Source organism: Chaetodon auriga, chromosome 7 (assembly GCF_051107435.1).
Source record: "Chaetodon auriga isolate fChaAug3 chromosome 7, fChaAug3.hap1, whole genome shotgun sequence".
NCBI lineage: Eukaryota > Metazoa > Chordata > Actinopteri > Chaetodontiformes > Chaetodontidae > Chaetodon > Chaetodon auriga.
In genome coordinates this window covers 4,737,036-4,751,232 of record NC_135080.1, presented here as the reverse complement: position 1 = coordinate 4,751,232, position 14,197 = coordinate 4,737,036, and the positions used below count along the sequence as shown (strand labels likewise).

General features: G+C 42.6%; 1 protein-coding gene across 2 annotated transcripts; it reads left to right on the top strand.

Moving 5' to 3' along the window:
- The first annotated feature begins 287 nt into the window (after positions 1-287).
- Positions 288-13,795, top strand: LOC143322853 (capZ-interacting protein). 2 transcript variants are annotated; one of them, XM_076734255.1, is made up of 6 exons: positions 288-396; positions 10,277-10,363; positions 10,544-10,615; positions 10,934-11,002; positions 11,847-12,068; positions 12,663-13,789. In XM_076734255.1, exons 1-6 carry the CDS (start codon positions 391-393, stop codon positions 13,104-13,106), a joined length of 900 nt encoding a protein of 299 aa, XP_076590370.1. In that variant the 5' UTR covers positions 288-390; the 3' UTR covers positions 13,107-13,789. The 2 variants fall into 2 exon arrangements, with proteins under 2 accessions (XP_076590370.1, XP_076590369.1); XM_076734254.1 differs by lacking the exons at positions 288-396; positions 10,277-10,363; positions 10,544-10,615; positions 10,934-11,002 and adding an exon at positions 11,137-11,374 and having other exon boundaries at positions 12,663-13,795.
- The last annotated feature ends 402 nt before the right edge of the window (positions 13,796-14,197 follow it).

The window sequence follows — 14,197 nt, the reverse complement described above, 5'->3', positions numbered from 1 at the left end:
TAATGCTGGAACACTAGAAATCCATCTATTTTATAACTCCAGTTTGCATCTGCCTACCAACGTACAGGGGAAAAGAGACATTTTTATGTGCCTCTTTTCTAATTTTCAAGTGAGTTTTATTTTGAAGGCCTGTAGCAGAAGTAGTATTTTTAAGCTGACTGACTTGACGGTGTGAAGAAGCCCAATGAGCGTAAAAGTTGTCCACCCCTCCCTCTTGTCCACGAGGTTGGTTTGGCTCCAGATATAAACACAGGGCTCCTCTCTGTCCGCGCTGCGCTCCCCGCAAGTCCACTGTCCCACTTCAGTCTCCTGACGACCTGCAGGCAGTTTGCTCCAAGAGCCCGAAGAGCGGGAGTAAACCAGGAGGAGACGATCTCCGCATCCTTCAGGATGGAGGTAAGATGTGACTCTGAGTGTAGTTTTCTGTTGTGCTGTGTACTTTTAGGTCACTCGAACAGATGTTTTTTAACATTTAATGTGGGTGTGTGCAACCATGTGTGGTTGAAGTTGAAACATTACGTCAGAGGAGCTCAGTGAGACACTTCATAGTATTTTCAGTGGTCTGTGTTATTATTGTGATATTTCTACACTGTCAAAGTGCTTAATGATCTTTTCAATATTTACCTCCTAACTTTGACATTACATCTGATGTAATCTAATACTAATATTCATGAATACTAATAGAAAACATGTTAACAACTTTTTACTTATGACAAACATGTTATATATTATGTGACTAGTTGCATGTGATATTTATGTGATCTAATTTTTAACTAAAGGATGACTGTCCTCCTCTTTCCAAAGGGGGTAAATCTTCATGGTAATTCACCAAAAGCAGCAGGATTTTGCCTGCGGTACCTCTTTGACTCAACATATTTAAGCTTCAGGTTTAAAAATAGATTTGTGGTAACAACTTCATAACAAGTAACCAGGGTGTGAGAGGAAGGAAATGGAGCTGACAGAAATCTGTCATGGGCCATTGTCTGTGTGTTGTGATAAATGTGTGGAGTAAATGCCATTAGTGATTTTCTTTTTCACCGTTGGCTTTTTGCTTGAATTTTGTGATTACCAGCGGTTTCCCACCCATCACGCCCTCGGCTGAACAGCCCTGCTTTCTTTTCTCAGAGGCCAACTGTCCTTTACCCACACTGATGCTAAAAAAGAAAAAGTGTGCTTCTTATGGTGTAAGAGGCCTGTCCTGGTCCTGAACCTGCAGGTTTGTGGCCTCCACCCTGCAAAACAAGCTGTTCTCTCAGACTTTTAACATCATTCTCTAGTATTTAATGTCATGTGGTGAATAGGAAGAGAAACGCCCATTTTTTTCCCCCACAGTACGTGAGGGAGCACATTACTAATAAACCGCCTAACTACTCACACCATGGGACGCTTTCGCCTGCCAATGCCTGAATTTTAGTGTCATTGGATGGTACTTTTGCGTGCGGCATTTTGCCTAAAGCACCTGTAAACAAATGTTAAACTCGCCTGTGAAGTCACAGTGACTGTCATTTAAAAGGCCTCACCTTTGTGCTTTTATGACATCATATATTAGTTAAAATTTTTAGCTTTAGGAAAGAGCGGAACATGTTTGCAAACATTGGTTTACAAGGCGAGCCTTCAGGGGCGGATTAACACATGGAAATTCTTAGGTTTTGTGTTTCTCGTGTTGGAACGACAAGCTACTGAGTACACAAACTGGAAATTCTGTGCGTGTGTGCGTGTGTGCGTGTGTGTGCATGCATGCACCTGAGGATTTGTACTGTGTGTGTGTGTGTTGGGTTGTGGGGAAGGAATGGTGGGTTTCCTTTGATGGAAAAACAACACCACAGCTCGGGCAGTGAGCATTTGGGATTGCTTTGCCAACCATATGGTGCGCACATTTATTATGTAATCCATAGTAAAGTTAAGAGACCAATAACAGAGGAGCTCAGTCTGGACCAGCCAGACGTCTGGTAATGAGTTAGTTTTTCCCTTTTGCTTTACAGCAGTATGTCATTTAAATAGTGTGACTTTATTATTATTGTCATTATATAAATAATAACAACATATAAATAATAATTACATGAACCAGTATTTCCATCCCTACCACAACTAGCATTTGTTCTACAGTCAGTAACACCAGAAGTAGGACAGAGTGCAGCTTCAGTGTTCTGTAGCATCCTTGGAAGCTTTGTGTGACTATGACACGGGGTAAGAGCATCCACTGGTATTATGTTCAGAGCTTGTCAGAGCTGGACATTACCAGTGACGGATGCAGTCTGAGGTGTTTGCCGAGGCTGTGTATTAAGCTGTATGTGTTTCAGTGCGGGCTGAATGGTTCACCCTGACCCTGAACATAAAACAGACACCTAACTGACCGTGAAGCTCAGTGGAATGTGAAGTATCAGCATCAAGGAGAGCCTTCGAAACTGTAGCCCGTTCTGTAAGTCACGGTGTTGTTATGGTTGGATCCCTGTTTAGGTTACACTGCACGTGCATGAACGTCTCCTGATTTTACAGCTTATACAATTCATTAAGTCTTGTGGTTAAAGGGCTTCTGAGCTGTGATAAGATGAGCTGGATGAAGAGCACAAAGTGATGATTGGAAAACCCAAAAGCATCTCATGTGACTTTAAAAACTTAGATCCCACTGACGCTTCCTGTGTCTTTTTTTATAACATCCTGGAAGTTGTGTCAGCTTTCTCTGATACTGTCTCTTAACCGTCTTAACCCTATTGTCTTTTAAAACCACAGCCTTACAAAGACAAAAAATGTAAAGTCAGTTGAAAAACGGAAGCAAACAGCAGGAAGAGCAGAGTTATTGCAGAGTTTCATATTTTCACTGTTGTTGTTATTCTTGGTCTTCACTATTTCACAACATATTTAGTTCCCTAGAAAACTAGAAGTTGTATCTGGCAAAATTAACTGTTAAGTTGCCACGTGAGTGAGGCTACACTCATCGTAAAAGCTAGACTCCATGTGGAGTTTTTGACCTTTTGATGACACTGTGTAGAAATGCTTTGATTGGCCGATCTAACGCAGTTTGTATCTGATGTTCTATTAGCACCCAGATCAGGATGTAAATGCACACTAAGAATGAGTGAGGTGACATTCAGAAATTAGGAAATGTGTTTGATAAGTTTGTCATGCCTGAAGGATGCACACAATGTGTTGTGGTTGACAAATATTGAACTTAATGAAAACTCAAACTTGGTAACTTTAACGTGTATCTGCAGCACTGTGTACCCTGAAAGCAATGACAGTATGAGCTGGAGTATTTTCAGCAGGCTCTTACAAAGAGAAGATATATTTATTTAATAATAAGCAGCCTGTTGTCTTTGGAGCTTGCAGTGTGCACAAACAGGCCAGCTGAATAATTTAAATTGTTTCCAGAAAATACGTTACGTTACGATTACCTGAAGTTAGTTGCAGGTGAAGACAGGAGAGAGGTTTAGAGAGGGGCGACATGTAGCAAAGGGCCCCAGGTCAGAGTCAGGCCCCAGCCGCTGGGATCAGGACGCAGCTTTGGTAAATGGGGCGTACGCTCTACCAGGTGAACTACTGCAGCGCCCCTTTAATATATATATTTTTTGTCCTGTGGGAATGTTTTACCCCGGTTTGTTGCCTTTATTTACATCTCCATGCTGACTCATCTGTTAAAGTAATTGTGTGGAAGCTTGGCTCGTTGGAGAATATCTGCACCTTTATGACCAATTAAACGGTTCATAAAGCCTCATAATTCCGTAGCTGCTTTGCTGCTTTTGATTTTCAGGGCGGTTGTTGTTCTTTTTTTTGTTTTTTTTTAAACATTCTTATTACTTGCTGCCATTACAGGCCCTCAGACCATACGCTGCATGAAGTGGGTTTTTCCTGCTATCAGGGCTGAGGCTGTGTCAGGCCCTGCCCCTCTGAGCTTCAGCCTGCAGCAGTGCGTGGGGCTGAGAGATAGCTGGGGTGGGAAGTACAGAGAAGATAGCGGAGAAGACATTGTGATCTGTAAAAGAAAAACACACATGTTGGTTTTCAAGGCAGTTACATCATGAATGGATACATGTTGACTTAGTGGAATTCTTTGAAATACGGAAGGTGAAGTCAGCCGTCCACACTGCACTTCTTTTGTCCCAGTTTAGCTGTTCCAGACAAGTTTTTGTCATCTGAGACATGTCAGAACCAACTTGAGGCAGCACATGTTGTTGCTATCAAAGTTGGCACAGGCAAGCGAGGCCGCCTGAGTGGAGCTTGAAACTGTCTCAGGTGTCTGCAAATAGTCAAACACGTTGAAATCAATCAGAAAATTCTACAAATGTGACATATGTGAAGAGGGGTTTTGCAAAAAGTGAGTCGTGCAGAGGATGGGAAACTTAAAGAACAAAACAAAACAAAACAGTGTCATCATGACTTGATAACTTACTTCCAAAATCTCCCTGTAGAACAGTTAACCCATACTGCCTGCACCTCCTCAACCACCCACATCTGAATTTGGCACCAAGCTATGTTCTTTATTAGTCCACGGTGAAACTGGACTGTGACCTGTGGCCTTTCCATCACAGGACAGCCAATCTAATCGGGTCCCTTTTGTGAGTAAAAGCAACAACATTAAAAAAAGTACTCCAGTGCATGTAATAGTCCTAAATGTACTCAAGACATTCTACCACTGAATCTATTCACAGGCACTCCATCACCCCCCCGATGTGAAGTCCATGACCTTCCACATACTGTATGCCACTCCCCCAGCACAATATTTGAACCTAAAGTATGCAACGTCCCAAGTCTGCCACGGATGACTGAATGCTAAACCCTGGATCTCTTCAGGAACCACCTGACATTGAAGCAGGGAGGATGCAGGGCTTCATTTAATGAAGTCATCCCATGCCTGTGTTACTCAGCCTTCACGTCACCCGTCTGCTCCGCTGTCCAGATGTTTTTTATCATGAGAATACCAGAGAACCCCCCAACAGATGCTTGTATCAAAGTTGTCTTGCTTATGCTCAAACATGTGGAGGAAGTACTGTCTGCAGTGAGCTGTTTACATTTTTTGATATCTTTTCTTATTCATCATTCAGTCCCCATTAGCCTTCCTTCTCATTGCATAATGGTTCAGCTTATCTTAAGCAGGCCGCTGTAGTTATCATATTGAAATATCACGGTGCATTCCACGAACAGGCCCGGCTCTGTCGCCTGTTCTCATACCTTCATTACTTCCTGTCAGTTTGCAGTCGCGTGGTCTTTCTTGGGAAATATAACTATCAGCAGCTTTCTGTTCTCGGGTCATCTGGATTTGTTTTCCTTCTCTCTGGATGTTTATTGTTTTATGTAATATTTGTTTCCCCACCCTACAGTACTCGTCTGTGTCTGCGTCTGTGTCATTTCCAATTTCCCTTGAGACAGGGGCAGAAATGGCTGCAGACGAGTGTGTCCATTTACCTCATTGCTCCACTTGAGCGCCTTTCTAAAGTGCTTCTACACACAACGCATGTGAAAACACCCAAACAGTGCCAGTGAGGGCAGTGGAAAAGTGAGATATTCAGATGAGGTCCGGTCCAAAACACATCATGTTTTCCTGGAAAGGCAGCGAGTGAGAAGGTGCCTGTCTGCTCTCATGCCACTTAACAAGTGTAGGCAGAAGGGAGGTGCTCACTGTGGTGGTTTTCCCCATAGCAGAACATGCTGACTTGTAAAAACAAAGTGTGCAGACTCGAACTGAAGCCATTATGCCTGGTGAGCTTATTGAGCAAGATCTTGCTGAACAGCTGTGCTTTGGTGTGCTTTATTTATCTTCACTTTCACAGATTTGCACTGTGTGGGGCTCACCAGCAAGAGCTTATGAGGATTGAGAATGAAAGCACAGTCATTCCAAGAGAAGGGTTAAAGATCCTGAGCCAGACATCATCTTTATCAGCTCCATGGTAGATTACATGGCCTGCTGCTCTCTGACCGCTGCTGTTACACGTATATTGAGCAGATGCATTAGGATTTACTTAGACTAATATCATGTGCCTCTTCTCCCCTGGCTCTGAAACTGGGAATAACAGGAACAGACAATAGCAAGCTTTGTGTGATCTGTTTGTCTCTGTGTTCTCTTTCCACATCTGCCGGTCATACAGTAAACCTCGTGTCTCCATCCACAGCCTGTAAGTGAAGACGCTGGCTGGGATTAACCTTTGCTTCTCCAAACACAGCTCTCTGTGGAAGCACCCACTCTTTCTGAAACACTCCACTTCACATTCACACTGAAAACCACAGTCTTCTATGGAGGGTTTTCAGCTGTGGTCATGTGCACTCCATATTAGAGGTCATCTCTTTTTTCTGTTACAACAATGGGTCAAAACAGCTGATTACATCTATAAAAAAGTTCTATTTAGTAAGGCTGGACCCTATGCTGATATATACCATAAGACGACAGAGAGTTATTTACCCATTCCTAATTATCTATCTTGAATACTTCTCATTTTATAAGGTCGTTGTGACCGGTAACTAATGAGGAAGACTGCTTTATGGCAGTTTTTTGGTTTATAAAATTGGTGCATCAGTGTAATGAAGTACCTTGATTTGTCAGATATTTAGACATCCTTCTATTGTGGTTATAGCGCCATTATTCTTGGGGCATAGGTGAGGAAGAGGCATTGTTCTCTGCCCTGTTTTGATATGATAACTACAGGGACGGCGACATTAAAGTCTGTGACTTCTGCACATAGCGAGCTACTGTATCTACCTCATTTATAGAAAGTTACAGTAACTGAACTGACTTTTCTGGAGCCAAAGTTTTGACTTTTGGGTAAAAATCCAAAGCATGAAGCATTCACAAAACAAGACAGATTACTGCAGTACAATCAAATCAATCTTAAATTGTTTGCCACTCAGCAGTATTAATCTTATGAGTTGTAACAGTCAGTGTTCAGTTCACAGGGCCGCAGACTGTCCATGGCACCTTCTGTCCAGAGGCTCTGTGACTTTTTCAGGAGGAAAAACAACCAACAAAAAGAAAAGACTTGTTAATAAGCATTGACGCAGCAGTGTCCTTGTCCTGCACTCAACTTATTGAGTATTATTTTAATTTAACCACACCATATTTTCAGGATTCTAGTAAATTCTTTCAGTTGTGACATTTAACTATCCTCCAGACTACGACTGTTCCCTTGTATGACAGTTTTCCTACAAGCATAAAGAAATAATCAAAGAGCTCCTGATTTGTCAAAGCAAACATATTTTTGATAACGGGGTGTTACGTCTATACTTGACTGTATGTGAAAGAAAGCAACATCTAAAGGAGTTTCCGGGGGAGTCAGAGTCCAGAAATAGCAGGTTTCTTTTTAGCACAGACCCAGGCCCGTTTTTGGAAAAACCTTAATCACATGGGTTAAGTAGCTTTTTTCATCGTTTCCTTGTTTAGACATGCCCAGTTGCTCCGTATGCTAGATTACAGTATGTTTCAGATGCGGTCTAGCATATCTAGGGACACTCTCTCTTAGGAGCTGAGGGGTTACAGAGCAGAGCCGTGATCCAGGCTGCCGACACAGCTCTGGGGCTTTTTCCCAGGCCTAGAGCCCCAGAAATAGAGTTTGCCCTGCTCTCTCCTGCAGTGAACCAAAGTTTCCCACTCTTCCACAGAGCTTGGGGTCCAGCTGAGTCAACCATGTACAGTACTGATAACCAACCGGAGGCCTCGTGTGGCTCGCTGAAATCTACATCAACAGTTAGATTAAAACACAAGCAGGGAAATTAGTTTGAGATTAGTATGCTGTATTTTTGGATGCTGAAAATTCCTCAGTAAAAGGTTCTTAGCAGATAAAAAGTGTCTAAAAAATATGACAATGTAAGGTGAGTGTATTTTAAGTCTGCAATTCAGTCTGATGTTAGTTTCATTTAACATGAAGAAGCTCATTAAAGATAAGGGCCAGCTGTGAAAAGATGCATGGAAGGATATTAATGGATCTGAAATTGCTTTTAAAACTGGAAAGCTGTTGAAGGATGAATAATGCTGAGGCTTTTTAAATCTTCATACAGCTCACACATTTAAGTCACTTTGTAACAGCTCATTTCTAAAATAATCTAAACATGGAAAGTGAAATCTTTGCTTTACATGGAGTGGACGTGTTCTGTATGTGTTTTTTTATGTTTATCATTAAAAAAAGTAATACTCCAAAATTACTTTTTAATCAAACCACATGTCAGGAATAGAGGTAACTCACTGGAAAGAACAAAGAAATGGCTGACTGTATGTTGTAGAGGGCTGGTGGACATTCCTCCTGCGTGTCTTTTAAGTAAATCTGGACAATAGAAAAGCTCAAACCTTAATTTTCTTCACCCAAAACATCTGAGCTGCGATTTAAACAAACAAAGCCCCACTTCCTTCGCCTGCGCTGTTGTGACTGGAGTTTGTGTTCTGAAGGAGGCATTTGTTTTTGAAGGACAGGAAAGAGTTAAACAATCAGAGGTTACAAAATAATGGTTAGGAGGGTGGGTGGTCCCTGATGATTGCTATTTATCACGGATGAGAAAAGGGAACTCAGGAAAAGGGTTGGGAGGTGGATTAGGACACAGAGGCGGTGCAGAGAGCGCTAACAGAGGCACTGCGGGGCTAGCTGATGCTGTAATACGTTTGGGTGGAGGGAGCAAGGTGGTGAGGTCATGCTGAGAACAAGGGGGAAAAGGAAAATAAAGCATGTGATTAAAATGTGGAATGTGTGTATCTGTGAAGCTTGGTAGATCCATGTTTCCATGGGCTACGGCTGAAACTGTGCAGAGGGAGGGAACTGGTGCACACCCAGGAAATGTGACAGAATTGGCAGCTGGGAGGAGAGACGTAAGCTTTTAGTGGTCAATAAAAGCAGGATGGAAATGAGATGTAGTATGAAAGCCTGAAAAAGAACGGGAGGAGCACCACAAGCAGTGACTGAACAATGCAAATCATTAAATGGCGACATGACGCATGAGAATCTGCACAGTCCTGGCACAGCTCAGGCTGCCGTCATGTTGTGAACAAATGTCTCAACCCATTCACGGTCCAAATGCTTGGCACAAAAATGACTTGAACCTGGAAAACAAAGTAATACTGGTGTGTTGTTTTAAAGGCTTACGTCCGTGTACATTCCAGCCTGCAGCCATCAGCCAACTTATCACTTAGGCCACAGATATGTGGAGTGAGTTAATGGTCATCAAAGGGCAGTGCGGAGGAGGGAAGTTTAGCAATCAGCTTGGGAATAGTGGGAGAGACAGAAAGTAAAGGGGGCAAGAAGTGATAACACTGTGAGGCTGCAAGGACAGGTCCCTCCTGTCACAGGCTGCAGTGTGATGCTGAACAGCTGTGCAGAGAGGGGCTGACTTCCTGTGTCCTAACCCACAAAATACGCTATTTAGCAGAAGAGACGAGTTCCTCCGACGACAGCACTGAAAAACACACTGGTGGGGTAATTTTATAGTTTGCAGATTCACCCTCCCCACTGTTTCTCAACCTGTCTGCAGGGAAGTGAAACATCTTTATCTTCGAACATCTCTGCGGTGAAACGCCTCTCTGCAGATGCCATGCTTAATGAGATTGTATTGTTCTAACGGCTTCCTTCTCAGCAAGTCACTGCCCGAAATCGTACAGTTTTTCTGCTTCATCTAACAGCGCAAAAGCATTACATGCACATATCTTAACATTCATTAAAACTGACATTCTGTTTCAAAGTTTTACACTTCCAGGAGTAAAAACAGACCAACTACCACATCTGACAAGAGGATCAAGTCATAGTTAGAAACAAATTTACACAAAATGGTTGGCTAGTGTGACTTTAATTCAAGGTTCGAGGTATCTTTTTGTTATACAACCAGCAGTAACCACCTACAAATCAGACCAATGTTATATTAATACTGAATACAGAATACAAATACAGAAAGAAAAAATCAATACAGCGTAACTTTGCTGTGCCTTGCTTTCTAATATCTCTCACTATCTAAACAAAGAGTGCAAGGTGGTGATTGCTTTGTGTTATAACTGTGGGGTGATCTCTAACCTCTTTTAATTGTCAGAGAATTAAATACAGCAGAGGGTCTGACAGAGCTCAGGCCTCAGACTGTCCCCAGAGTGCCACTGTGAATGTGTTCACTTTGCAGATTGTATCAAGGAAGTGAAAAAAGCAAGGTCATACAAAAAATCCATCAAGTGAAGTGTTTATACCCGGTCCACTCCTGCATTTCACATATGCTGTCTTTAGCAGTACGACCCTCGGAAGGTATTACATACTTGTGACGAACAATATATCAAGGCCGTTGTTAACGTTAAGTATTTGTCGTTTGATTGAATGTGTTTCTTTTCCAGAAGGATTCTCCATCCAAGCCGTCTGTGGCTGAGCTGGCTGGAAGGTTCAAAGGTCATATTCTGCCAATGCCGGGCTCAAATGAGGAGGTATTTTATTTGTATCTTATATATTATGGTATTCATACAAAAATATACAAAACCAAGGGTTTAGCTCCCTCGAAGACCAGGGCTGCTCCATATTCTGTACAGTTTATTTTGAATGAATACTGTACATAGGGACTGCTTGTGATTACAGATTTTGTTTAAATTCCTCCTTTTTGTTCGTAGCTGCCATTTCGTAGAAGACCTCCATGTTCCCTGAAGTTGCAAAATCAAAAGGATGATAATGAAGAGTCAGATGTAAGTCAAGTTGCTCCTTTACCAACCAATGTGCTGCAAATCAGTCGTCCTCATATACCACGGAGGCATCCAGACACTCGACTTGGATTTGTTTACTGCACATTTTCATTGCAACCTCACCATTTCAACACTATCGGCGGTGTTGCCACATCAACAATTTATCTATTTTTTATCTTCTGCCTAAAACAGGGGAAAGTTATGTTTGTGCTGCTGTTTTTATTCCAGTTAACTGACCACCAAACAAACCACACAAACCTATATTTGGGGTTTGTAATGATTTAGTGAATTTGTCTTTTCATTGACTGTGTTCTCTTGCAGACAACTATTGTCTCCCCCAATCCCTTTAAAATCAAGATGAAGAACTCCCCCATCATTGAGAAACTTCAGGTAGATGCACCTTGTAACACTTGAATGTTTTGTGAGCCAAACAGAAACAAGCACTAGCCTTATTGTGAGATGTAGAACACAGGCAGAAGCTGCTCGTGTTGTCAGGCGATTGCGATATGTAAAGCATTACTGCCACCCACTGTTCAGTTGACAGTGGTGCCTGAGCTGCTTTCATACTGAGAAAAAGAGGAAGGGCTTGTCCCTGATGCTACAATCGGCTCAGATTAATGAGCTAATGGGATCATGGGCCATCCAGCCCCTGGTGAGGCTCTACCTCACTACCATCGTTTTTTTAGTGAGCAGTTCACACGGTGGGCAGCCATGGGACAAAAGGGCTGCCGCTTCTCCCTCTTCCTCTTCTCCCCAGTGCAGGTAGGATAGTGTTCTCTAAACTTGAACAGTGCTTGGGGAAATAGCATGGGATGTTTTTTATGTACTTTAGATCTCAGAGTGGATATGGCAGATGTTGTTTTTGACACTTTAAGGGGAATTTCAGGACGTACTCCCAGCTGGTGAGCTTTCAAAGTAGGAAGGTGACGGGTACCAGCGGAGCAATACTTATGATAATATCCTTTATATAACAAGGAGGAATTCACCCTGATTTGTGACTGGACATACTTGTAGTTCTTAGTGTTTAATTATTATTAATAACTGTCCTTAAATTATTTTTTAATAATATATCCAGGACTGAATTAACGTGAAACTGTCTTTCCTGGCTCACTCTCATTTTGAAAAGTGCTGTTTAAATACATTTTGGAGTTGTTTTATCATTAGGTTTCATTAGAACACAATGTCCTGAAGAGATTATAGTCTCCAGGTTTCAGGATCTTTGTTCCCCCTGCAGGCCAATCTTGCTCTGTCACCCACCGCTCTGCTGCCTTCACCCAAGACTTCTGAGGTGAAGCTCCAGCCGGCACCGTTGTCCCCCACCACACCCTGCACCCCGCTGAGCCCCCCAAGCCCCCTGAGCCCCACGCTGCGGCCCTCACAGTTGTGCAGTGAAGAGGAGGATCTCGTCAGCTTTGAAAACCCTCCGGAAGGCACCCCGCTGCCGAGCATCAACAAGGTGAACATATGGACTCATGCAAAGCTGCACATTAACATGATATCAATAGATTTCTTAAGATCAACAAAATCCACTCTAGATCATCCACGTTATAGATTTGTGTGGGTTTTTTCACGAGTTGAGTCATTAAAAAGGCACACATGAGCTGCTGTCACATTGAGGACCCTGAAGTGTTTCTCACGCTATTCGCTGAGTGAGCTGTGACGTCACGGCCGGACACATGGTCCTTGTCCCTGTTGACGTGCTTCTCAGTGGGTGTTCTGCATCTTCTCTTTAAGCAGGCCTTGGATAAGCTGGAGTAAGATGCCCCTGTAGTGCATGAGTGCTGCTGCAAAGGGGATTGAAGATGTAATCCCCTTAGCCTAGTTAGAATCCCGTACCACCTCATGCAGTTCTCTCACGCATACAGTATACTAATTACACTTGGAAAGTTTGCAGAAATAATTTGATGATACACATTAATTGGTATTGAACATAGATTGTTAGCTGTCTTTTAAATCTAAATTGTCTTGATTTTTTTTTTTGGTTTTTTAATTTTTGGTTAAAAACGTGATCTAAATTCCCTGCTGGCTCTTGCCCATCTTCTCCACGCAGACTCGTGCACGGCTATCATTCAAGAGGCGCCTGCCCACGAGACAGCACAGGAGGTCAGCTGCAGAGGAGGCGGGAGCCTTTGCGAGCACTCTGTCCCCAAGTGAACTGTACAGCCCGAAAGAAAATGGGGATCACGACCAGGTTTTCGACAGCCCAGCAGAGGAAGCCGAATGTGGACAGCCAGCAGGTGTGAAAGAAGCTGAAGAGAAGAACAGGGACTGTGAAAAAACAGAGGACGGGGTCGCAAAGAGTGACCCAGACAGCAGGAGAGATCCGGAGGAGGAGCAGGAAGCAGAACAAGCCCAGGGCTTGGACACTTTGGAGGAGGAACGGCAGCCTTCAGAGCCTTGCCTTGCCAAGCAGATACAGGGTAATATTAAAACAGAAGAGGAGCAGGAGGAGATGGCTCAGGAGGAACACCAAGGAGGAAATGACCGGGTGTGAGCTGTGAATTTTTACGTAAGATGAAAAATATAAATATATATATGAATAAGTTATTCAGTGCTTTGATTATGAGAACTCTTTGAAAAACATGCCTCAGAAGAAGTTCATCTGTTTTACATGTCTTACATGGTACCTGCTCTCTTTTAAGTCCTTCTGTCGCCCTCTCCTGGCCATCTGTAGAACAGGTCCGTGAACACTGGAGAGGCAGCTGTTCTCTGCACATGGAAATAAGCATCACAACTGATACTGTATCCATTATCAGGCAGAGGAAATGTGTGTCATGTTGTACTGAGTCTGTATGACCAGACTCCTGTTTTTATGACAAATACTTTTTTTTTCTCATTGCTGAGATTTGACACAGTCAAAGACATTGTTACGAGTGCATTTCCATGTCAGAAGTCTCTGTCATGCTAGGACTTTGGAAATACTGCGATGACAAAAAGCAAAAATATTATTAGATTCACATGCGTATATGTTAGCAGGTATGTAAAATGTTCTGACACCATACCACATCACTATCACTATAGGGTGAAATTATGTAATTTGCTTATTTAGTTTTCTGTTGATGTATGTTGGTCTGCGTCTCTGCTTGTCTATTATTTTGTGTACAGCAAACTATCTAAATCACAGAATGACTGTTGAGTAGCTCAGGTCCAAATGTTAAGAAAATAAACAACCTCCTTCGAATGTAAGAAAAATGTCGACATTATATGTCTTTGTCAAATATTTGGGTTGAAATAATCAGCGATCAGTGTTTAATATCTGTAAACACTTCATGCTTTGTGTCATCTCCTGACACAGTTGTTTGCTTAATGAACTGCATTGTCTTGAGTCAGAAAGGCCAAAAAAGTATAGTTTTGTAGTTAGAGGCTGTTGATGGCAGGGGATAGCACCGTCAAAATTCAGATTTGAAGGCCCTTGCACGCCTGTTGAACACCCACACAGGTGATTTAAATATTTGTCCTTGATTGGACCTCTTCTCGGGGCTGTGTTTGTATGTTTCTCAGCCTGTGTCACTGGAGCACCGGCTTTCATGTCCTGACAGGCCTCAAAAATGAAGCTAGTGAAGTAAACATGGGGGGAGCTACAAC

What these genes read in the sequence shown, in the direction of transcription:
- LOC143322853 (XM_076734255.1), top strand. An exon ending in TGCCGGGCTCAAATGAGGAG is followed by an intron (nt 10,364 to 10,543) that starts GTATTTTATTTG and finishes TTTTGTTCGTAG; the next exon opens with CTGCCATTTCGTAGAAGACC. An exon ending in CCATCATTGAGAAACTTCAG is followed by an intron (nt 11,003 to 11,846) that starts GTAGATGCACCT and finishes TTCCCCCTGCAG; the next exon opens with GCCAATCTTGCTCTGTCACC.